Here is a 23,977-nt window from a genome sequence, read left to right as displayed (position 1 = left end):
AGTGTATGTTCTGTTCTTACAGGGCCTTTTGAACCCTGCCTGCAAACAAATATTTTATTGGCTCCAGATAGTTCTGTTTATGGTCTGTTGGAAGGATGGAAACATAAATCACTGTTTTAATTTCTAAAAATGCTTTGGCCAGATTTATAAAGCTTACAAAACTGAGACTGGGATTTTTAAACGGAGCATAAGGTAGATAAGTAACTCACTTTCTTTGGCAACCCTAGTCTAAACCAATAATGCAGACCATGGTTCAAAAAGTAAGAAGTATTCTATCAGTTCCTACCCTATCTATGCCACACTCCGATCAGCCCCACTCACCTGCTAATCCTTCCCTCTGGAAGAGATTGGGAGAATAACTACAACATGACCTAAACATCAGCGTTGAAGTCAGGGTGGTAACAAATTCCCTCACTGAGCACAGCCTACTTTGTTGCCCACATGAAGCTGACCCCGGGAAGTCATTAGTTTGAGCACCTCAGGAGATCTCAGCTGCTAAGACTTTACCTGGGAGGAAGAGCCACGTGTAGGACAAGTACTAAAAAATAAACTCTGTCCCTTGCAAGCTTGTCATTTCAGTTCCCAGCTTCTGCTGGTAGCTCTTAGAGCCACAGTGGTTGCTGGGAAAACACTGTGAAAGCTGCTTCCTTACATGTACCAAAAACTGGCATTGTGCCTCACTTGTGACCCACCAAAAACAAAAAAAGGTCACCCCGGGCTTCAGAATATCCTGAGGACTCAGACTGCCAGTCATCGCAATCTGTAGGACCTCCTACTGAGACAACCAAACTCTTTCTTTTGTGATCTGAACCGTGGTTTGATTTGAAGTTTCTAGGGATGAGAAGCTGGTGTATTAACCCATTGAACTGCATGAAGTCAACTTCTGACCCAGCTAAATGTCAGTAATGAAAGTTAGGAAACAAAATGGCATTCGTCATTAATACTAACGTCTAAAACAATCCCAGAGCTCTGCTTCCAGTCCAGTGTTGATGTTCTCATGTTGCACTGTGCCGAGGAAAGATCGTAAGCTGGAGTTCGTGTTGCTCTGCCGCAGTCCTGCCTGATATCAGAAATAGAATGCATCGAGTAAATTTAAAAAAAAAAAACTTCAAGATATCACGGGAGGAACAGTTTGAAAATGTAAATGTAATAAGAGTTTGGAGTCAGAGAACAGGGTTGTATGATAGAGCTCCGAGTTCTCCAACAACTTCTGCTTGTTTCAATCTTAAAAGCTATGCATATAAATACTGTTCTGTCAGCTTCCCTGTGAAATGGCAGCACTTTCTATGTGAAATTAACTGTCTTGTACAGATGTGTTAAGAGTTTATACCTGGGTGCATCGGTGCTGCTGCCAGATTTTTCATACTTGCTAGGAGTAGACAGCGTATCGTCTTCCTGCTGCGCAATCCCACATCATAGCCCATCTGGTCTTTGCCATTATTAACCTATGAGAGGGAAACATTTCTGTGTGCTTGTGGAAATGGTAATCTTCAAGGCAGAGCTAGGATTAGGGTTTGTGGAAAATTTTCTGTTTATATTGGTTTTGTCAAAAATCCCAGCGTTCTGTGGAAAACTTTTTACATCGTGTTTCCTTTCCATGGAAAATGTTGAATTTTCATAGAAAAATCAAAAAATTTTCTGCTGAAAGCTGATTATTTTGTATTTCAGGTATTTAGACAGAGATGATATTTTCCCTGGAAATTTTTGACAAAAATCTTTTACTGTTGTAATTTTCCATGGTGGCATTTTCTAACCAGATCTAATGAGGATATTGTCAAGATAATACTCTGGGGATTAAGTTGAAGAAAGAGAGCAAACCCACCACCCTCACCCCCCAGTAATACAAAAGTACATTGTCTCAAAATCAGAGATTGTTGACTTAATTACTACATGTAACTCGACTAAAAGTGAAATTAAAGGAATGCCACCACCTGAAAAACATGCAACTGTTTTTTATCCAGTATTGTGACAAGTAACAGCTGAATTACTGTCAAACAACTGAAAGGGGTTGGAGGAAGAAAATATATTTTCCTTTTGTTTCAGTTTCACGGGGTACACCTTACAGCACTTATGAATAAGCAGTTTCTTGGAGTAGATGGAGGAGAGATATTAATTTAAAAAGATGTGATTTGTAAATTTATAAAAATTGGCAGGACTTGGGAGCAAGTGCAGTACCTGACACTACAGTACTTCAAAATTATCTTTAAAATTTTTCTAGAATTCAAGTTGTTGTCTTAATAACTAAAATTTATATTTAGAACTTGCTGCTGAATATAAATTATTCTATTTCTTGACTTAGTTTGAGACAAGCAGTGGAATTCTGTATTACTAGGGTTTTTTGTTCTCCAAATAGTCTATTTCATATTAATTTATATAAGGTACAGGCAGAAATATAATCTGATTTCTTTCTAATATTTCTATCCTCTGACTAAGCAGTATCTGAGGATGGGGCTTTTCAACACCAACGTCCCTGTAGCACCCAGAGGATTGCTTTTCCAAGTATCACTTACATTAATAACTTTTTAAAGTTCACTTAAAAATACTTTTCTGATATTTTTTTAATTGTGATGTTACATGTTAAGATACCCTTCAGTATTTGCATTGTACAGCTTGTTGGCATATGCAAAGATTGTTCATAGATCAATTAAATATATTTTACACTTTGAAATAAAAGTGCTTTACAAACACGCTTATGAGGTAAAGTTTTACAGATGTGGATGACAAAGCAGTGAGTCTGATTTGACCAAGACCACAAAAGCAAGTAGTGTCGAAATGCTATTAGAAAAAAAAATTAGTGCCTCCCATGCTGTGGCTATCCAGTGCACGTTACAGTCAGTGTGTAGATGCTATTAGTGCTGTGTGTGTGTGTGTGGGAAGATAGTTTCCATTATGTATGTAACAATTGACTTTGTTACTTACACTTAAGCCATAATCCCACATAACAATTCTGAATGTTCACCTTTTTACATTTAAAGAGTCAGGCATCTTGCAGTTTGATTTGTTTCCTAATTTATTTGCTAGTTCTCTTGGACTAAATTCTTTTTGTATTGCTAAAGGAGAAACTAAGTGACGTTTTATACTCCAATTGGAAAGAAAAAACAAGTTATTGGACAGCAATTCTCTACAAGGTTCTGGTATTAAAACATCTGCCTGTACCCACATGATCTGAGAAGCCAATACTTCGTCCTTTAATTTACCCTTTTATGTTTTGGGTTCTTCAAGTAGATGCAGATGTGTATTCCAAGTAAGTGTGTGCGTGCGTTGGAGCCTTTTGCCTACTAGTACCCCTAGAGGGGAGGTGCTCATGTCTTGTGCGTGTAGCCCCTCCTCTGGCGATATGAGGTAGCATCGCCCCAACCCCCCTCAGTTCCTTTTCACTGTCCATCAGCTGGAGTCAGAGCTCTGTGCAGTTGTTGCTTCACAACCTGGCATTTTATCTCTTCATCTAGTTTGATTGTACGTTGTAAATGGCTAGTTAGTTTAGTGGTAGTGCTCCCCGGTGATGCCCTCACTGGGGTTCAAGCATTGCCCTTCATGTGAAGTGGTGATTCCTAACAATGACCACCACACGTGGTGCTTGCTCTGCCTTGGCGAAGCCCCCCTTAAAGGAGCACTGTTCAATCTGCAGATGGTTCAAGGAGAGGACTGAGGTGGTGGACTTCGCCTTAAGCAACAGCTGCTTCAGCAGGCCACAAGGCCTGACCCAGTGCCGTGGCCTTCCTCAGGCTGCAGATCATCCTCTGGCTCGGGAAGCGCTGCCTCCTGTTTCAGGTCAGGGGCCTCTCTGAAGAGGCGTAGGAGTCGTTCTTAGTTGTCGGCACCAAAAGAGGATGTCGCATAAGACTGATCGGAAGTGCTCTAGGTGCCAGGATGAGTTCTCCCACTCTCCTGAGAAGAACGCGGACTGACACAGGTGACTTTGACTCTCCCTCAGTACAGAGTAGTGAGGGCAGACACCCCATGCCATCAACTCCAGTTCCAGGCTCTGGGCATCTGTTTAGTCCAGTACCGACAGTTTAAGTGACGTCAGCGTACCAGGTTGTGGCAGACCTACTCTGCCTTTCAGTCCCATCCTTGCCATTGGTCCAAGACTTTGTGGGCCTGGCACCTGTGATGACCCCTCAGTTGGAGCACGCCGCCAGATCAGCACCTCACCACAAAGTATGGACATGGTACCGGAGACAGTACAAAGTTCTTCAGTACCAGGCTGTGATGGGGTTTGGACTCATCACCGCAGCGACTCCTGCTGTTCACTCTGGGAATTAGCTCAGTTCATGCGGCGCTCCCTCTGCCAGTAATGATGTCCCATCCGTCTCTCGCCCTAGATTGGCATCTTGATCTGCGTTGCTCCCAGCTTGCAGCGTCCTCTTCAGGACACTGCCCTCCAGCAGTGCCCACTGCTCCGGTCTCACCCCCTTACAGGGGTTTGGTGTTATCAGCAGTCCTTCTCTTCACCCCAGCCACAGTAGCCAATCACACCCCAAAGTCTAACCCCTTTTGGCAGAGGTCTGGTACAGTCCGTGATGTCCACTTCTAATGGCCAGGTGGAAGTGGAAGGGGGGGACCCAGGCCCGCCCTCTACTCTGGGTCCCAACCCAGGGACCCTTTGGCGGCAGCCTTCCTGCCTGCCCTCCTTCTCTCTCTTTGTCCGTCTCTCTCCCTGGGCCGTTTCCCCTTCGGCCCCTTTGCACTGGCTCAGCCCTTTTTCTCAGGGCCCGCAGCCCAGCAGGTACTGGGCGGAAGTTCCCTTCTGCTCCCCCTGCCTGCCCAGCACTGCGCTGTCCCTGGTACTAGTCTCTTCATGCAGGAGACAGACCTTCACCCTCTGAAGGCCTGGGAGACGCTGCCCGCTCCCTTCCTGGGCAGCCTTTATATAGGGCCTAGCCTAGCCCTGATTGGCTGGCTGTAATACTGGCCCTGATTGGCTCTCTAACAGGCCCTCCCTGATTGGCTGCCACCTTGCGCAGCCAATCTGGCCTGTTGAAGACCAATCTGGCATGGGGGTGGGGCATCGCCCCACCACATGGGCTGTTCCTCTGCATCAATGCTGCAGATGATTATGTGGATGTTGGCATGCCCCCTGCCCTCGCTACATCAAGACACGCAGGCACCCTAGTACTATTGTTTACACCAGAACCGACCTGGCCTACGGCACTGACCTTTTTGGCACGGTGGTACCAACTACATCAGCAGTGCTGATTGTGATGTCATTCTGGGCTATGGATGAGTCGAATCTCCTGCTGGCTCCCTCTAGAGTTGCTCCTCCCATGTCTCCGAGGTCCAGGACTCCTCTGTTTCAGAGTCAGGCTCCTCATTCTCCCATTCCACTTCACCTGAGGGGGTTCAGAGGCAACCGGTGGACCAGTACAGCTACCAAGGTTGGCATGTGCCCTGAGGCCAGGATGGAGGCCCTTGGCCCAGCGCCTGCTGGCCACCAATGCTTTACCCATATCAGTGGCTGCACCTTGGGCTCAGTGGGAAGCTCCTCACTTCCAGAGATCTTGCTCATTGTCTCAAGAGCGAGATTGCCTGCTCGTGCAGCATTCGTGGCTGCAGATCAGCTGCAAGTCCAGATGACCCAGGGTTCCCCTTCCTGTGGAGCCATCAGAGTTTCCCCTTCTGGAAACGCTGCCTCAGGAACAGGATCTGCCTCTGATCCAGCCAACAACCTCATCCTCCTTGGTGGGCAATAAGCTGTGGCCAGGTTCATCCTTCCCTTCCATCCCGGAGGACTTCAGGGCATACCAAGACTTTTTAAGTCAGGTGGCCTTGTCCCTGGGTATTCAGGTGGAATTTCTCCAGGAGAATACCCATAAACTCATGGACATTATCCAGTCCTCTGTCCCTGGGAGAGTGGCCCTCCCAATTAATGAGATGCTCATTGAGCCTGTGAAGTCTCTTTGGGGTACGCTGGCCTCTGTACCACCGGTGGCCAAGCATATTTTGTGCTGGTACGGGGATATAAGGGGTTTTATTCACACCTGTCCCAGAGCTCCCTGATGGTCACAGTATTGAACGACAGAGTTTGGAAGGGCAGGTTGAAGTTCTCCCCCTGGGACAGGCACTCAAAGTGCCTGGACCTTCTAGGCAGGAAGATATTCATCATCAGAATAGATGAGGATCATGAACCAGAAAGCCCTGCTGCCAAATATGACTTCAGTTGGTCGGCTGTGGACAAATTTGAAGAGCAGTTGCCGAGGCTTCCCAAGATGAATTTTGGGCATTTCTCACTGAGGGTTGCTTGGTGGCTGAAATGTCTTTACAATCAGCACTTGATGTGGCAAACACTTTGGCCAGGGCCAGGGCCTTGGCAATTACTATGTAGAGGGCTTCTTGGCTCCGGAACACGGGGATCACACTGGATGTCCAGCAAGCCATGGAGGACTTGCCATTTAATGGCTGAATCTTGTTTTTGGACACGACAGATGAAATCTTGCATTCTTTCAAGGACTACCTTAAGGTCTTTGGAAGTATATATGCCACCCATCCAGAGATGCCATTATGCGGCGCAGCAGCACCACTTTGTGCAGCCCTTCCCTCCCAACCCCGAGACGTGAAACTATCCTAGGAAGAGAGAGAGGTCTCATAAGAGGAAGCACTAGAGTTTGGGACCTGGCCGCTCTGCACACCAGCCTTCAGTGCCTGCTAAGCACCCATTTTCACTCGCTAGTTCTAGAGTACTCTTCCAGTTGTTTTTCTTCCTCCCTCATCATCCTCCCCCTTCTTTTTCAGGCAGGCTGGCCCACTTTTACAATGCCTGGGTCTTGATAACATTCAACAGTTGGGTCCTAGCCACTGTCAGATCAGGCTACAGAAAATTGCATTCTTGAAAGTCTTTAACTCAGCCAGGAGAGCATGAGAGTTGCAGGCCCTGATGACTTGGTCTCCTGACACGCAGTTCCCCAGGGACAAAGTTACACTCTGGCCACAACCAAACTTGGATTCAAAGTGATCTCTGAGTTTCATTTGAATCAGGTGGCGTATTTACCTGTATTTTTCCCTAAACCTCATTTCTCCCCAGAGAAATAATGCCTCCATGTGTTAGATGCTATCTAGCCTTTTATCTGAACAGGACTGAATAGTTTTGTGCTTCGTCTTGCCTGTTCATATCCTGTGCGGACCGCATGAAGGCACAAGCAATCTCTGTACAGACCATCTCTAGAAGGATAACATCTTGTATCAAGATCAAGAGAGAGCTTCTGCTACGTCCCTCCCCTCTCCCCCGCAGATACGGGCACATTCAACGACAGTGAAGGCAACATTGGTGGCATTCCTTAATGACATTTCCATATTGGACATTTGCAGGGTGGCCACATGGTCGTCCATGTATACATTTACAGACCATTACGCAATCATTGCATCTTCCAGAGCAGACACTAATGTTAGAAGTTCAGTCCTGCAGTCCTTATTCAAGGTAGACGCCAAGCCCTGCCTCCAGATGGGGGTACTGCTTGCTAGTCACCTACTTGGAATACACCTCTGCATCTACTCAAAGAAAAAGAAATGTTTACTTACTGTAACTGTGGTTCTTCAAGATGGAATGCAGACATATATTCCACGGCCCACGCTGAGTCCCCTCTGCATTGAAGTCTTCCCCTGGATGTTCAGTGCACAGGAACTGAGGGGTTGGGGCGGCATTACCTCATGTATCTGGGGAGGGGCCACAGCCATAAGGCATGAATGCCACCTCTCTACAGAAACTGCTAGGCAAAAGTCTCCACCTCCAGTGCGCGCACACACCTACTTGGAATACACATCTCGGAAAGTTCACCTCCAAGGCCATGCAATTTCTGAATCATTTCCATTATTGCAGAGGAAAGGAAACACATTAGAAGTGATTTCTTAGGTAGAAAGGAAATTAGAATTTTAAACATAAATAAAAATCTTCTTTTGTTAACCCATGATTTCCAGGCAAGAATACTGTCCCTTACTTGCTGTAATAATTGCCTTGATCTCTAACTGAAATAAGTGAGGACAGCAGCTGCTTGACTTCTAGCCTGAGAAACTGACACTTAGAATAGAGTAATGAGAATTTGGGTGAAAAATCAGAACATAGAATTTCTGACATGTTATTTGGTGGTGTAACCACATTTTTATTAATTTGTATACCAATGTTGGAAGTAGTTTGCTGAAAATTTTTATTTCTAAGCAAAAAAGCCAATAGATGGGGTTCTCAACAATGTCAATGTGAAGAGGAACTTTTGAATGCTCAGGAGTGACTTAGGAGTATATGTTCAGCTTAGTGGAATAGTTGTCTTTCTGTGGATACTGTGCAAAAATTATCATAAAGTCCTAACCAATTTTTCTCACTTCCAGACTTCAGAGTTGGGTGTCACGGAGCACGTAGAAGGAGATCCATGCAAATTTGCACTGTGGGTAGGAAGGACACCAACTTCTGACAACAAAATTGTGCTTAAGGTAATTTTTCAAGGAGGCATATTTATGCTTCCTATATCAATTGTTTGACTGCAGATCTTTATACATTACTGTTTAAAATAAACAAAAAAATAACGTCTGTGAATTTGATTGCCTATGGATGGACACCCCCTTGAGCCAGGTAAACTTACCTTAACCTTAATTAGGGGTGGTGTATATTAAATCTTAGTGGTCCTTTAGATACTGGGAGAGTCTGTGCAGCCCACCTAGGAATAAGCAATCTTGTTCTCTCCTGTAAATTTGAGAGGAGTGTAAAGCTGTTTAATTTGTTTACTTTGCTTTTCTGTTGGGATTTAAATCCTCTTGCTTGAGAATTTAAGCCAGCCGCTAACTGATGGAGTCAGGAAGAAATAAACCCATGGACAGGCTATTCCATAACTGTCAGTTACAGGGTTTATTGTGCTCTGTATCTGTTACGAATTGCTGATGAATGGTGTGCTCTACTAGATAGATAACTAATCAAATCTAATGTAGCAATTCCCAGGTTTGGATAATTTTATTCTAACAAGGCTAATCCTGTGCACAATGAGCAATGTGGAAGACATGACTCCTACTGTGGCTTACTAGTAAAGGATAGATGTGAAATGCCACAAAAGAAGTGTTAAACTATACTTGAGCCTGATCCGCCTAAAGCCTAGTAGAGTGTGGTGTGTGAATGGGTGAACACTGGGGAAAGCAGCCTCTGTTATTTATCCTGCATCTCTGAGAGGTGCCAGCACTACAAGAGAACTGAGCAGCATTTCAGAGGGGGGACAGCGAAGAGGACTGCAGCAGCTATAATGCCCAGGTTCCATGAGACGTGTATTCCCACAGGGCAGAAGTCTTATAAACATGACCAGGGGGCATTGTGATAGTGCTGAAGACTGTTCTTGGGTTAAACGAGAGACAGAGGTGCCGTGACAAGCCTTTTGAGAACCGGGCTGTGAGTTCTAAACTGAAAGAACAGCCTGTAAATTGTGAGTATAGGGAGCATCAGAAAGCAGGGCCTGCAGCAGGGCCGATCTCAAGGCAACCTAATGAACACAGCTGGCCTGTAGTAAGCTGCCTGATTGGCTACACAATCTGGTGGGAAAAATCAGCAGACCGGCTCTTAAGCCCAGCAGCAGCTGTTTAGCGGCTGCTCAAAGCATTTGTCCACAGCTGTGGTAGACTTTCCCTGTTTGTTCCCAGCCCTGCTCCTGCCTTGGCCCCAGCCTTGCCTTTGCCTTGCCTCACTCCAGGTGACCTGGTCTAACCCACAGCTCTGATTCCTCATTTTGGACTCCACATGCCAAAGCCAGGGGTCAGAGCTGGCCTTTGACTCTGGGCTCCAATTCCTGGCATCCATCTTCTGCTCTGACCACTGGGCGTGACTCCCACTGTCCCAGTCACGTGACGATTTGAGCATCCCCAACACCAACAATAAGAGAAGTAGAGCTGATACAGTGAACGTGGATTCTACAAAGGCCAGTATCTCGGACAGCGATACCGGGGAGCCCTGCAGACCTTGCAGGCCCAGATTGCCTCCCTGCAAGTGCAAAATGTGGTTCTGCAAACTCAAGCCATGCTGCCATGAGCAGTGATCCCTGCTCCCTGCAAGCCCAAGCTTCCCCTCACCTGACAAGTTCAAGGGTGATGGCAACACATTTCATGGCTCCAGTTTCTACTACATCCACAGTTGTACCCCACTGATCAAGCCCAAGTGGGACTGATATCAGCCTCCTTACTGGGGAGGCACTGGCTCGGGCATCTCCACTCCTGGAAGAATCAAGCGCATTTCTAGGACTGTTTGAAGACTTTGTTCGCGCTATGGCAGAGGTCTTTGATGATCCAAGTCACGAGTATGTGGCCGAAGCTGCACTTCAGGGGTTGTGGCAAGGATGCAACAGAGTTCCGGCGCTTGGTAGTAGACACCAAGTGGAACAAGGCACCACCACCAACTCTGGCCGAGCTGGGGCCTGAGATCAGACTACGTTGACTGGAGGGAAATTTTTCACATTACACAAAATAGAAATATTCACGTGGGTAGGAATAATACTCTTTTGGAGGGTGGGGGTGGGAATAGCTAAAGATCAGAATATTGGGTACTTTGGCCCTGAGAAATCTCAAATGTAGGAGTGGGACAAAGTAACAGAAAGCAGCACAGTAAAAAGTAATACAGTAACTCCTCACTTAACGTTGTCACGTCGCTGATCGATTAGAGAACATTCTCATTTAGAGTTGTGCAATGCTCCCTTATAATGTTTGGCAGCTGCCTGCTTTGTCCACTGCTTGCAGGAAGAGCAGCCCATTGAAGCCAGCTGGTGGGGGCTTGGAACCAGGGGGGACCAGCAGCCCCCCTATCAGCTTTCCCCAGCCCAGCAGGCTATCAATTGCCTGGCAGTTCAGCTGTCCCTCCCCCCACTGCCATGTGCTGCTCCTGTCCTCTGCCTTGGAGCTGCTCCACAAGCCTCCTGCTTGCTCTGCGGGGGGTGAGGGGGAAGAGGGGTGCTAATGTCAGGGTGTTTTCCTCCCCCTGCTCCTGTCTGTCCGCCCCCCCCCCCCACCCCCACATACGCCATCTTCACAGAGCGGGGGAGGGATACGACAGGGCTCAGGACACAGGGAGCTTGCTGCCAGCAGCTGCTGTCTCAGCTTGCTGATCTATGTAAAAAGGCAGTGTACTTAGAGTGGGGTCAGAGTACTTAAAGAGGCAATTCACATGTCTCTGTGTGTCGTCCCCCTCGTCCCCCCCATAGTGGTGCACTCCAGTCGGATAGCGTGGGTTCATCATCACATTCAGTTTCCACAGGGAATGTTTGCAGCCACTGCCATGCGTCTATTGTGTCCCCTCCCTCCATTCGTGCTGCCTTGTAGAGTGTGAGGCTACAGTAACAGCAATGTGTTAACCCTTGAGGGCTCAGCCAAGTGCTAGTTCATCATTTAGCAGCAAGGCATCCCCTGGAAAATATCATAGAATCATAGACTATTAGGATTGGAAGAGACCTCAGGAGGTCATCGAGTCCAACCCTCTGCTCAAAGCAGGACCAACCACAACTAAATCATCCCAGCCAGGACTTTGTCAAGCCGGGCCTTAAAAACCTCTAAGGATGGAGATTTCACCACCTCCCTTGGTAACATATTCCAGTGCTTCACCACCCTCCTACTGAAATAGTGTTTCCTAATATTCAAGGACCTCCCCCACTGCTCCTTGTTCTGTCATCTGCCACCATTGAGAACAGCCTAGCTCCATCCTCTTTGGAACCCCCCATTCAGGTAGTTTAAGGCTGCTGTCAAATCTCTCCTTATTCTTCTCTTCTGCAGACTAAATAACCCCAGTTCCCTCAGCCTCTCCTCATAAGTCGTGTGCCCCAACCCCCTTATCATTTTCGTTGCCCTCCACTGGTGTCAAGGTTCCTCCCTCACTCTGAACTCTAGGGTACAGATGTGGGGACCTGTATGAAAACCTCCTAAGCTTACTTTCACCAGCTTAGGTTAAAACTTCCCCAAGGTACAAATTAATTTTCTCCCTTGTCTCTGGATCTCCACTGCCACCACCAAACTTGAACTGGGTTTACTGGGAAATGTAGTTGGGACACGTCTTTCCCCACAGACCCACAGCTCTTTCCCCACAGACCACAGACCCAAACCCTTGGATCTGAGAACAATGAAAAAGCATTCAGTTTTCTTACAAGAAGACTTTTAATAGAAGTAAAGAAATCCCCTCTGTAAAATCAGGATGGAAGATACCTTAGAGGGTAATTAGATTCAAAACATAGAGAATCCCTCTAGGCAAAACCTTAAGTTACAAAAAAGACACACAGACAGGAATAGTCATTCTATTCAGCCCAGTTCTTTTCTCAGCCATTTAAAGAAATCATAATCTAACACATACCTAGCTAGATTACTTACTAAAGTTCTAAGACTCCATTCCTGGTCTATCCCCGGCAAAAGCAACATACAGACAGACCCAGACCCTTTGTTTCTCTCCCTCCTCCCAGCTTTTGAAAGTATCTTGTCTCCTCATTGGTCATTTTGGTCAGGTGCCAGCGAGGTTACCTTTAGCTTCTTAACCCTTTACAGGTGAGAGGATTTTTTCCTCTGGCCAGGAGGGATTTTAAAGGGGTTTACCCTTCCCTTTATATTTATGATACGCCCCCCAAATCTCAGCTAGGGTGAGGGTGAGCTGGCTGGGATTTCTTCCTAGAGCTCCAGGAAAAACAGAGTTAATAAGACACATGCACCTCTAAATATACTACCAAGAACATAAAGTCTAACAATATTTTCCACATCTCAAGGACAATTTTAACCAGTTGATTCTGGGAAGCTTTCACGGGAGAGTGCATCAGCCACTTTGTTAGAAGCTCCTGAGATGTGTTGGATGTCGAAATCAAAATCTTGGAGCTAAACTCCACCGAATAAGTTTTTTGTTATTTCCCATGGCGGTATGAAGCCACTGTAGCGTAGCATGGTCGGTTTGCAGGTGGAAACGCCGTCCCCAAACATATGGGCGTAGCTTTTCCAGAGCGTAGACAATGGCGTAACATTCTTTTTCACTGACTGACCAGTTGCTTTCCCTCTCAGACAGTTTTTTGCTGAGAAACACTACAGGGTGGAATTCTTGATCCGGTCCTTTCTGCATTAAAACTCCTCCCACACCACGCACGGACGCCTCTGTGGTTACTAGGAACGGTTTGTCAAAGTCTGGGGCCCTTAGTACAGGGTCAGACATGAGTGTCGCTTTAAGCTTGTTAAAGGCCTTCTGACACTTTTCGGTCCACTGAACGGCATTTGGCTGTTTCTTTTTGGTTAGGTCTGTCAGTGGGGCGGCGATTTGGCTGTATTGCGGTACAAATCGTCTGTAATAACCGGCCAAGCCTAAGAAGGATTGAACCTGTTTCTTTGACTTTGGGACAGGCCACTTTTGGATAGCAGCCACTTTGGCCTGTAGAGGGCTGATAGTTCCTTGACCCACCTGGTGTCCAAGGTAAGTCACTCTGGTTAGGCCTATTTGACACTTCTTAGCCTTAACAGTTTGTCCTGCCTCCCTTATGCGCTCAAAGACTTTTTGTAGATGTTCCAGGTGTTCTGCCCAGGAATCCGAAAATATGGCCATGTCGTCAAGGTAGGCGACTGCATATTCTCCTAATCCCTCTAGGAGACCATCTACAAGTCTTTGGAAGGTGGCGGGTGCATTTCGCAGCCCAAAAGGGAGTACATTAAATTCATACAGCCCAAGATGTGTGGTGAAGGCTGACCTTTCCTTGGCAGATTCATCTAGCGGTACCTGCCAGTACCCCTTGGTTAAGTCCAAGGTAGAGATGAAACTGGGCCCGTCCCAGTTTCTCTAATAGTTCATCTGTGCGTGGCATTGGATAGTTGTCTGGGCGAGTTACAGCATTTAGTTTACGGTAGTCCACGCAAAAACGTATTTCCCCATCTGGTTTGGGAACTAGAACCACTGGAGATGCCCATGCACTTCCAGAGGGGCGGATTACACTCATCTGTAACATATCCTGGATCTCCCGTTCTATAGCAGTTTTAGCTTGAGGAGACACCCTGTAAGGTTGGACTTTAATTGGGTGAGCATTACCTGTGTCAATGGAGTGGTATGCCTGTTCAGTCAGTCCTGGGGTGGCTGAGAACGTCGGCGCGTAGCTAGTGCACAGCTCTTTGATCTGCTGTCGCTGCATACGCCCAAGGGTCATGGAGAGGTTCACCTCTTCCACACCACCAGCACTTTTCCCTTCGTAGGAGACACCTTCAGGCCACTCAGCATTGTCTCCTCCCTGGGCTGTAAACTGAGAAACCTTTAATTCTCTGGAATAAAAGGGCTTTAGAGAATTAATATGGTACACCTTAGGCTTTCGGTTGGAGGTGGGGAATGCTATGAGATAATTAACAGCTCCCAGGCGCTCCTGGACCGTGAATGGCCCTCCCCACAATGCTTCCATTTTATGGGCCTGGAGCGCCTTTAAGACCATGACCTGGTCCCCTACTTTGAAGGAACACTCTCTGGCATGTTTATCATACCAGGCTTTTTGCTCTTTTTGAGCATCCTGTAAGTTTTCTTTAGCAAGGGCTAAAGAGGTTCGGAGGGTGTTTTGTGGGTTGGTTACAAAGTCCAGAATGTTAGTTCCTGGAGAAAGTGTAAATCCCTCCCATTGCTGCTTCACCAACCATAATGGCCCCTTAACCTCACGGCGATATATAAGTTCAAATGGTGAAAACCCTAAACTGGGGTGTGTTACAGCTCTGTAGGCAAAAAGCAACTGCTGCAACACTAGGCCCCAATCATTGGAGTGCTCATTTACGAATTTACGTATCATGGCCCCCAAAGTTCCATTAAACTTCTCCATCATGCCATTTGTTTGATGGTGGTAAGGAGTGGCAACCAAGTGATTTACCCCATGAGCTTCCCAAAGGTTTTCCATAGTTCCTGCCAGGAAATTAGTCCCTGCATCTGTGAGGATGTCGGAGGGCCAACCTACCCTGGCAAAAGTGTCTGCTAGTGCTTGGCACACACTTTTAGCCCTAATGTTGCTTAGAGCTACTGCTTCCGGCCATCGGGTGGCAAAATCCATGAAAGTCAGTATGTACTGCTTTCCTCTGGGTGTCTTTTTTGGAAAAGGACCCAGAATATCCACAGCTACTTGTTGAAATGGAACTTCAATGATGGGGAGTGGCTGGAGAGGGGCTTTGACCTGATCTTGGGGTTTTCCCACTCTTTGGCATACTTCACAAGACCGGACATAGGTAGAAACATCCTTGCCCATTCCCTCCCAGTGGAATGACCCCCCCCAAACAGTCTTTGGTCCTGTTCACCCCAGCATGGCCACTAGGGTGATCGTGGGCTAAGCTCAAGAGCTTGGCCAGGTATTTAGTTGGAACTACTAACTGTCTCTGAGGATGCCAGTCTTCCTGGTGTCCACCAGAAAGAGTTTCCTTGTATAAAAGTCCTCTTTCTACAACAAACCTGGATCAATTAGAAGAGCTGAGAGGTGGTGGGTTGCTCCGTGCCGCAGTCCAAGCTCTCTGGAGGCTTTCGTCTGCTTCCTGTTCGGTCTGGAACTGTTTCCTTGATGCTGGAGACATCAGTTTCTCATTGGATTGTGGACCTATGCTTGGTCCCTCTGGAAGCGATGTAGGGGATGGGGCTGTTTCCGTTGACTGTGAACCGCTCTCCGCTGGGACACTATGTTGGGGTTCATGCTCTGGCTGAGCCTCTTGTGTAGGGTTATGGGCTGCTGCCGGTTCAGGTTTGGTGGGGCCCTCTGGTGTTGAGGTTGCAAGTACTGGATTCATTGCTGGCAATGGGTCTGGTGTTGGTTGTTCTGCTGGTTCCGGTTCTGGGACTGGTTCCATCTGGTTCTCTGGGATTGGATCCACTACTGCGGTTGCAGACATTGGCCTGGGGTCCGGGTCCATCACCTCTGACCGGGTCCTGATAAAAGTTTCCGGAACAGAGCTAGGCATCACGGCTTGTTTAGCCTGGCTGCGGGTGACCATTCCCACCCTCTTGGCCTGCTTCACATGATTGGCCAAGTCTTCCCCCAACAGCATGGGGATGGGATAATCATCATAGACTGCAAAAGTCCACGTTTCTGACTAGCCCTTGTAATGGACAGGTAACTTGGCTGTAGGCAAATCGAAAGAGTTGGACTTGAAGGGTTGAATCGTCACTGGGATCTCTGGGTTGATTAAATTGTGGTCCACTAAGGAAGCATGGATAGCTGACACTTGTGCTCCGGTGTCCCTCCACGCAGTGACCTTCTTCCCGCCCACACTCACAGTTTCCCTCCGCTCCAAGGGTATCTGGGAGGTATCTGGGCCTGCAGACCTCTGGTGTGATTCCGGTGCAATGAACTGTAATCTGTTGGGGTTCTTGGGGCAGTTGGCCTTTACATGCCCCAGCTCATTACATTTAAAACATCGTCCAGCTGACGGGTCACTGGGGCGAGATGGGTTGCTGGAGAACAGGGTGGTGGGACGATAAGGTGTCTGGAGGGTTCTTTGGGAGGTAGGTGGCCTTAGGCGGCTCCCGGTAATAGGGTGTGGTCTGGGGTTGTCCCTTCTGGTCTCCGCTGGAACTGCGACCAGTTTTCTTTTTCTCTGCCACCTCCACCCATCTGGCTCCAATCTCTCCTGCCTTGATTACAGTTTTGGGCTTCCCATCTAGGATGTATCTTTCTATTTCCTCAGGAACACCCTCTAAGAACTGCTCCATTTGCATTAGGAAGGGCAAATGTACTGGAGATTCAACACATGCTCCTGATATCCAGGCATCCCAATGTTTCACAATGTGGTAGGCATGTCGGGTAAATGACACGTCTGATTTCCACCTTAGGGCTCTGAACCTCCGACGAGAATGCTCGGGTGTTATCCCCATTCTGACTCTCGCCTTGGATTTAAACAGTTCATACTTGTTCATGTGTTCCTTAGGCATTTCAGCCGCCACCTCAGCTAAGGGTCCACTGAGCTGCGGCCTCAGCTCTACCATGTATTGATCGGTAGAGATGCTGTACCCAAGGCAGGCCCTTTCAAAGTTTTCTAAGAAGGCCTCAGTATCATCACCTGCCTTGTAGGTGGGGAACTTTCTGGGATGGGAAGTGGTACCTGGAGGAGGATTGCTAGGGTTTGTTGGTATATTCTGCTGAGCCTTTATCTTCTCCATCTCCTCCACATGCTTCCTCTCTTTTTCCTTTTGCTCCAGTTCTTTGGCCCTTGCTTCCATAGCTCTCCTGTGAGCAGCTGCTTGGTGTTGTTCTGCCTCTTTCGCTGCCTCCCTTTCTTTCTCCTTTGCCTCCATTGCTCTCCTGTGAGCAGCTTCTAGAGCTTTTTCGGTTTCTTTCATTGTCTCCAGTTTGGCTAACTCCAATTTGTATAGTGCCTTGGTGTCTGTCATCTTTACCTCTCTGTTTTTAACTAACTTTACACCCAAGGTTTAGAAATAAACAAACAAAACTTGGCTCTAAAATTTTGCTGTGCTGGAATAGGATACCTATTCGCTGATAGAGATTGTCAGCCTACAGAAAAAGACAATTCCCTTTGTCTCTGCTCTGGCCCCAAATCAAAGCAAAAAACCACCAACTACTTGGAAACCTGCTTACCAGCAGCCCAAAGGAAAAAAAAATTCCTTTTCAAACTTGTGCTCCTTGTAAAAAAATCAAAATCCTAAAAAAAAAACCTCTGCCACTTTTGTCTCCAGGCAAATGGATAGAACACCCCCCCCCCCTTTACTTTTAGGGGAAAAAAAACCTCTGGGTTGGAAGACTCTGAATTTCCCTGCAGGAGTTAAGTACCCTGCCTCCAGGCAAAGAAAACCTGCAATTCACAAAGATAATCCACTTTTGTCTCTGCTCTGGCCCTAAAGCAGTGAAAAAACTAGCTGCTTTCAGTTGGACCTCCTTTCCAGCAGCCCCAAAGGAAAAAAAAAATCTCCTTTTTAAAATCTGTATTTCTAGTTCAAAAAATCTCAAATTGATCTCAAAATGATTTCAGGTTAATCCCACCACTCTGCCACCATGTCAAGGTTCCTCCCCCACCCTGAACTCTAGGGTACAGATGTGGGGACCTGCATGAAAACCTCCTAAGCTTACTTTCACCAGCTTAGGTTAAAACTTCCCCAAGGTACAAATTAATTTTCTCCCTTGTCTCTGGATCTCCACTGCCACCACCAAACTCGAACTGGGTTTACTGGGAAACGTAGTTGGGACACGTCTTTCCCCCCAAAATCCTCCCAACCCTTACACCCCACTTCCTGGGAAAGGTTTGGTAAAAATCCTCACCAATTTGCATAGGTGACCACAGACCCAAACCCTTGGATCTGAGAACAATGAAAAAGCATTCAGTTTTCTTACAAGAAGACTTTTAATAGAAGTAAAGAAATCCCCTCTGTAAAATCAGGATGGAAGATACCTTAGAGGGTAATTAGATTCAAAACATAGAGAATCCCTCTAGGCAAAACCTTAAGTTACAAAAAAGACACACAGACAGGAATAGTCATTCTATTCAGCCCAGTTCTTTTCTCAGCCATTTAAAGAAATCATAATCTAACACATACCTAGCTAGATTACTTACTAAAGTTCTAAGACTCCATTCCTGGTCTATCCCCAGCAAAAGCAGCATACAGACAGACCCAGACCCTTTGTTTCTCTCCCTCCTCCCAGCTTGTGAAAGTATCTTGTCTCCTCATTGGTCATTTTGGTCAGGTGCCAGCGAGGTTACCTTTAGCTTCTTAACCCTTTACAGGTGAGAGGATTTTTTCCTCTGGCCAGGAGGGATTTTAAAGGGGTTTACCCTTCCCTTTATATTTATGACAGCTGGACTGTCTCAAATTTGTCCACATCTCTGCTGTAGTGGGGGTACCAAAACTGAACGCAGTATTCCAGGTGTGGTCTCACCAGTGCCGAATAGAGGGGAATAATCACTTCCCTCGATCTTTTGGCAATGCTCCTACTAATACATATCCCTCCCTCTGACTCCACCACCTCAACCACGCTTCACAATTATCATTGCTGTGTATGGTATTAAACTGTTTGTTTAAAACTTATACTGTGTATGTGTATATAACGTCTTTTGTCTGGCAAAAAAAATTTCTCTCTCTCTCTCTCTCTCTCTCTCTCTCTCTTCACTTAACATTGTTTCACTTAAAGTAGCATTTTTCAGGAACATAACTACAACGTTAAGCGAGGAGTTACTGTAACCAGTTAAGGATTGCCATGAGCTGCCTTACTAAGGAGGAAGGCAAGAGTGCCTCAGAGTAAGGGGAGTCTGCCCCAGGCAGAGCAGGCTGGATGGGAAGAGAGTGACTGGTAGGAGCTCTCATGTCTTCTGATTGAGATAAAATGTTGGTGGATCCAGCGGTTGCCAATTAAAAAGAAAAAAATTACCACATTTGCTGCTTACATTTATTTTAAGACAACAGGACAGTTACCCTATAGTGGAATATCTGAGGGATTATTTGTATGGTAACAGCATATGGTGGCTATCACAGGAACTGCTGTGTTCTTAATCTATCCCTTTACTGGGTGAAGAGGATTAAAACCCTTGATTATTAAATCCAAGTATGAAATGTTCTATACCAGGCACTTAATTTTAGTCATAAGGCATTGGCCTGGAAACCACACAAAAAATCTCACTCGTACTGTGTTTGGAGGGTGAGAAATCAGACTGGTCCAGAATGACAGCAAAAAGGGTTTGCATTTTTTTACAGCTGCCATGTGGAAATTAATTATTAAATGTATGTGAAAGTCTAGCACCATAAAAGTCCTTGACACTAAATTGATATTACAGCAGACAACTCAACACTTCAGTCCACCACCTCTCTTCCGAACCTTTTTTGGCATAACTAGTAGCTACCCAGTCAGAGACTGGTCTCCTGCATTTATATTTCAAACACTTAAGTTATTTCCTGTTGCTTTTTTTTCCCCCTTTAGATAAAGATTTTAAAGGCTCAGCTACGTGCAACATCTTAAAAGGTTTTTTTTATGGTTTTCTTTGGAAAATATTTTTATAATCTGGTTGGACTGTGTCTGATACTTTAAGACATCCTTGCCATTTTATTTTTCAGACACATTTGTTACTAGCTCCTGCCAATTTTTTTCTTGTTCTGTACAAAGATGCCTCTGTCACTCTGAATTGTCGAAGCTGGAGCTTTGTAGCAATTCTGATATTGTAGCTGCAAAACGAGCTACACTTCATGGAAAACTGTAAGGAAACAAATCTCCCTATCTTCTATTTTTGAAGCGGGAGAGGTGTTTTGGGTTGCTGTTTTTTTGGGGTTTTTTTTTTAAAACAAAAAATTAAACATTTGTCCTTGCAATTTAGCTGTTCCTGCAGCTTTTTCCCCAATGAAGTCCCATTGTGAAACTTTACGTAATTTGTATAATTAAATAAACAATTATGATGTATTAGAAGTTTACGATTTTGATGGGAGAGGAAGCAGGAGCTGCAGGCTAATGCTTGAAACCAAATTTTAGTAAGATCTTGACCTTGTCTATAAGTTTGTGTCTGAAATTAATTGCACTTGCAAACAGCTCAATAGAGATGTTAAGTGACTTTCTTTCTGGCCATAAATAGCATTTGTACCCACAAATCAAGTGGCTGGATACCAAATACTATTTGTTGTACCACAAAAGTGCAGGTGCTCAATTAGAGGCAGTTCTTGAGAATCTGGCCCTTAAACCATGATCCTGTTTTCATGCAAATATCAAGAAATGGGAAAAGTAGTAGAGAAAACATAACACAGAAGCTTAAATACCTCAATAAAATAGTTGATTTTCTATGAAATGGCAGGTTTCAGAGTAGCAGCCGTGTTAGTCTGTATTCGCAAAAAGAAAAGGAGGACTTGTGGCACCTTAGAGACTAACCAATTTATTAGAGCATAAGCTTTCGTGAGCTACAGCTCACTTCCTCAGATGCATCTGAGGAAGTGAGCTGTAGCTCACGAAAGCTTATGCTCTAATAAATTGGTTAGTCTCTAAGGTGCCACAAGTCCTCCTTTTCTTTTTATGAAATGGCAGCATCTCTTTAAATGCAGTTAGACTTCACTTAGAATTTATTACTCTGTTACTAATTTGTAAGGTGCTATTACCGCACACGTCTTGCAATGTATTCATATAGCAGCTATAACACAAGAGGGCCATAACCTCGATGAGGGTTCCAGGGTGCTTTATTATGCAAACATATAGTATGCAAAGCTGAAATTATTTATATTTTGATAAAACAGTATTGGTAAAGTCAGGAACCGAAAATAGTGGAATTTGAAAATGGGAACAGCTAGCTGGAATTTTCTATTAAATACATTTTTGAAAATAAATATGTGGAACCATACTTATGCCTTTTCCCATGTGTATATGTGTGGTTTACTAGTGGACACAGGCCTTCTTAACCATAATGGTCCATTTGTTTGTTTGCATATTAAAGGCTTCCAGTATAGAGAACAAACAAGACTGGATCAAGCACATTCGGGAAGTGATACAAGAAAGAACCATTCATCTGAAAGGAGCATTGAAAGAGCCAATCCACATCCCCAAAACAGCTCCAACAACTAAGCAGAAAGGAAGGAGGTTAGAATTTGAATAACTTATTAAGAAGATGGGGATCATTTTTAAAGTGCCCCATCATGAAGGCCATATTTGAACTGCAATGATGGAATTTTCTGTAAGGAACACAGTGTTCTCAGTGCATTCCGTGACTTAAGCCAAGATAGGAGTCGTTGTTGGCTAGCGTTATCTTCAAGTGTGGTCCTTGTAAATTAAGCTCCAGTTGACCACAGTGAGGTACATGTTCAAATCTCTGCTCTAAATGCTCCCTTGCATTTTTTTGTGGTGCTGTTCTAAAAGGATGTGTTGTTTGAAGTCAGTGTTATGTTCAGCAGCCTAGGAGGTGGGCATAGACCAGATGTACTCATTAAACTTTTACAGTACATGTTTTTTACTCAAGTTGCTTGTTTGTTTAAACCAGACTTCACACTCTGCAGTTTTGGTGAAATGGCTACCTGGGGGGTTCTCTTACCAAGCTTCCTTGTGGTTGGCTGCTGCTATATTTTTTTACAGCTTAAGTTGGACAAAGATAGTTAACTCAGTTCATTATATATTACAGTATAAAATAAAGTAATTAAGCAAATGTTGGGGTGCAAGGCTGGTCATCAGTTGGGGTTGGTTGGGGTGCAAGGCTGTCTTAGGCACCCACTGCTGTGATATCTAGATGCCTTCCATTAGGGTTGCAGATAAGAACTGGCAGCCTCTGAAACAGATGTGCTAACCAAATTCTGACAATTGGATTGTATATTTGCAGAGATGGAGAGGACCTGGACAGTCAGGGAGATGGCAGCAGCCAGCCTGATACTATTTCAATTGCATCACGAACTTCCCAGAACACACTAGACAGTGATAAGGTAAGAGACATTAAGTGATATTCCATTTTTTATTATTATTATTTTTTTATTTTATTTTATTTTTTTTTAGCAAATGGCATGCAGTTTAGACTGAGGTATCACCAACTGTGCGTAGTTTCCCCTGAAGCATACTTCTGACAGCCTTCCTTCCTCCAGATTGGCTACATGCAATAAAGAATATGCATTTTAGTCCCTTGTCAATGAGGTATCATGGCTTAACACCATAGTCTTGAGGCAAGGCTTTCATTTTTCCAAACTTATACTATTCCTTTTCTCCACCCCAGAGTCATTTATAACTTTGACCCAAGGATGCATGATGGTGAAGTTAAAGAGGGGACCTTTATTTTGTGTATGTGTAAAATCCAATTAACCTTCAAAGTTGTCCCTAATCTCTCTCTCTGAATCTTTCTGAAAATATACCTTGTGCCGTTTGTGACAGCTAGGCAATACTGGCTATTGTGTCAAATAGGAATGTCAACTTTGAAAGGGCACTGTCTACCAACAGCTCAGATCAGCACAGTAACATATCTTATAAAACGTGAAGGGGTTTCCAACAGTCTAAATGTCATTAAATAGGGTGAAGTGTATCTGAGCCAGGCAGAAGTGTTCAAATCATCAGTGACATCCTAAGACAGCTAGGTGAGAGGGTTCTAAACAGAGCGTTTAAAGAATTATTTTCTCCTAGAGTCCCCACACTCACACACACACACACACGACATGATTTCTGTACTGATGCAACAGTTCAAGTCTACTGGCAATTGAGACTTTTTGCTAAATGAGGAAGAGAAGGAAGCAGGCAAGAGGGTAAGTTCAGCTCCCTCAAAAATACTTAGGGCTGATATTTATTGAATCTGCTGCGGGGGAAATCTACTTTTTGACTAGCTGCAATTGTGCTAGCAATTGGTAGTCATTGGTTGTAGAGTTCATAAATCTTGGTGTCTACCTGAGCTCTAACACTGTTAGCCAGAAGCCTGCTCTGTATTGTCAGGGAAAAAGAGGGTGGGGGAAATGTCTCAACAGCTTTTGCCTGTGATATTTTCCTCTTCCATTTGGACAAAATCCACATTCTAATTTGAGCAAAAGCTGGATCTAGTGTGTCTACCTATACATCATTTACAAAATTGTACTGTATATACTCACGTTCATCTATTGATATGTACCGAGGAAGAGGACTAATGCATGGTATGGTCTTCAAACATAATCTTTCCTCCTCTATGTTGGTTAGAGAAATGGCTAACTGTTTAGATGCACTTCTACCTAATAAGCTTTTCTGCACCAGTGTAATCTAGGATTTAGTAGGTATTGGTGTAAGTGAACTCATGGAGCTATGGGATATAATGTTTAGCAATCTCCCCCCATGCTTGAGTTTATAAAGCCTGTTAAGTGGGTTGTTAGTAAGAAGTTTCTTCACAGATGTTATAGGGTGGAAGGCAATCAACATGTTAAGTTTAAGTCCTGAGGGAAGTTCATTCAGCCAAGCCTCTTAATAATTCTCACATGATACATGAAGTATTGCTGTGAAATAGGGCTACAGATAAGCCACCCAATTTCCTAGGAAATACTACATCATAAATAACAGAAGAGGGCGTTTGGTTATGCTGGGAATGGATTGCATCACCTCTTTATTGTCCAGCGTGTGCTTCAAGTCAGCCATTGCTCATATTCGTTCCTGTCTCAGCCAGA

The 23,977-nt window shown here is 45.1% G+C and overlaps 1 protein-coding gene across 7 annotated transcripts in view; it reads left to right on the top strand.

The window, feature by feature from the left end:
• Positions 1–23,977, top strand: part of TRIO (trio Rho guanine nucleotide exchange factor) — a 403,258-nt gene that overhangs the window by 275,163 nt on the left and 104,118 nt on the right. For all 7 annotated transcript variants that reach the window (XM_073332315.2, XM_073332317.2, XM_073332318.2 and 4 more), the window contains 3 exons: positions 8,317–8,418; positions 21,322–21,464; positions 22,195–22,294. In XM_073332315.2, the coding sequence (XP_073188416.1) occupies positions 8,317–8,418; positions 21,322–21,464; positions 22,195–22,294 (345 nt within the window). The remainder of the gene's footprint in view (positions 1–8,316; positions 8,419–21,321; positions 21,465–22,194; positions 22,295–23,977) is intronic.

The sequence above is a fragment of the Lepidochelys kempii genome, chromosome 2 (assembly GCF_965140285.1).
Source record: "Lepidochelys kempii isolate rLepKem1 chromosome 2, rLepKem1.hap1, whole genome shotgun sequence".
NCBI classification, from domain to species: domain Eukaryota; kingdom Metazoa; phylum Chordata; order Testudines; family Cheloniidae; genus Lepidochelys; species Lepidochelys kempii.
This window is presented reverse-complemented; position numbering and strand designations above follow the sequence as displayed.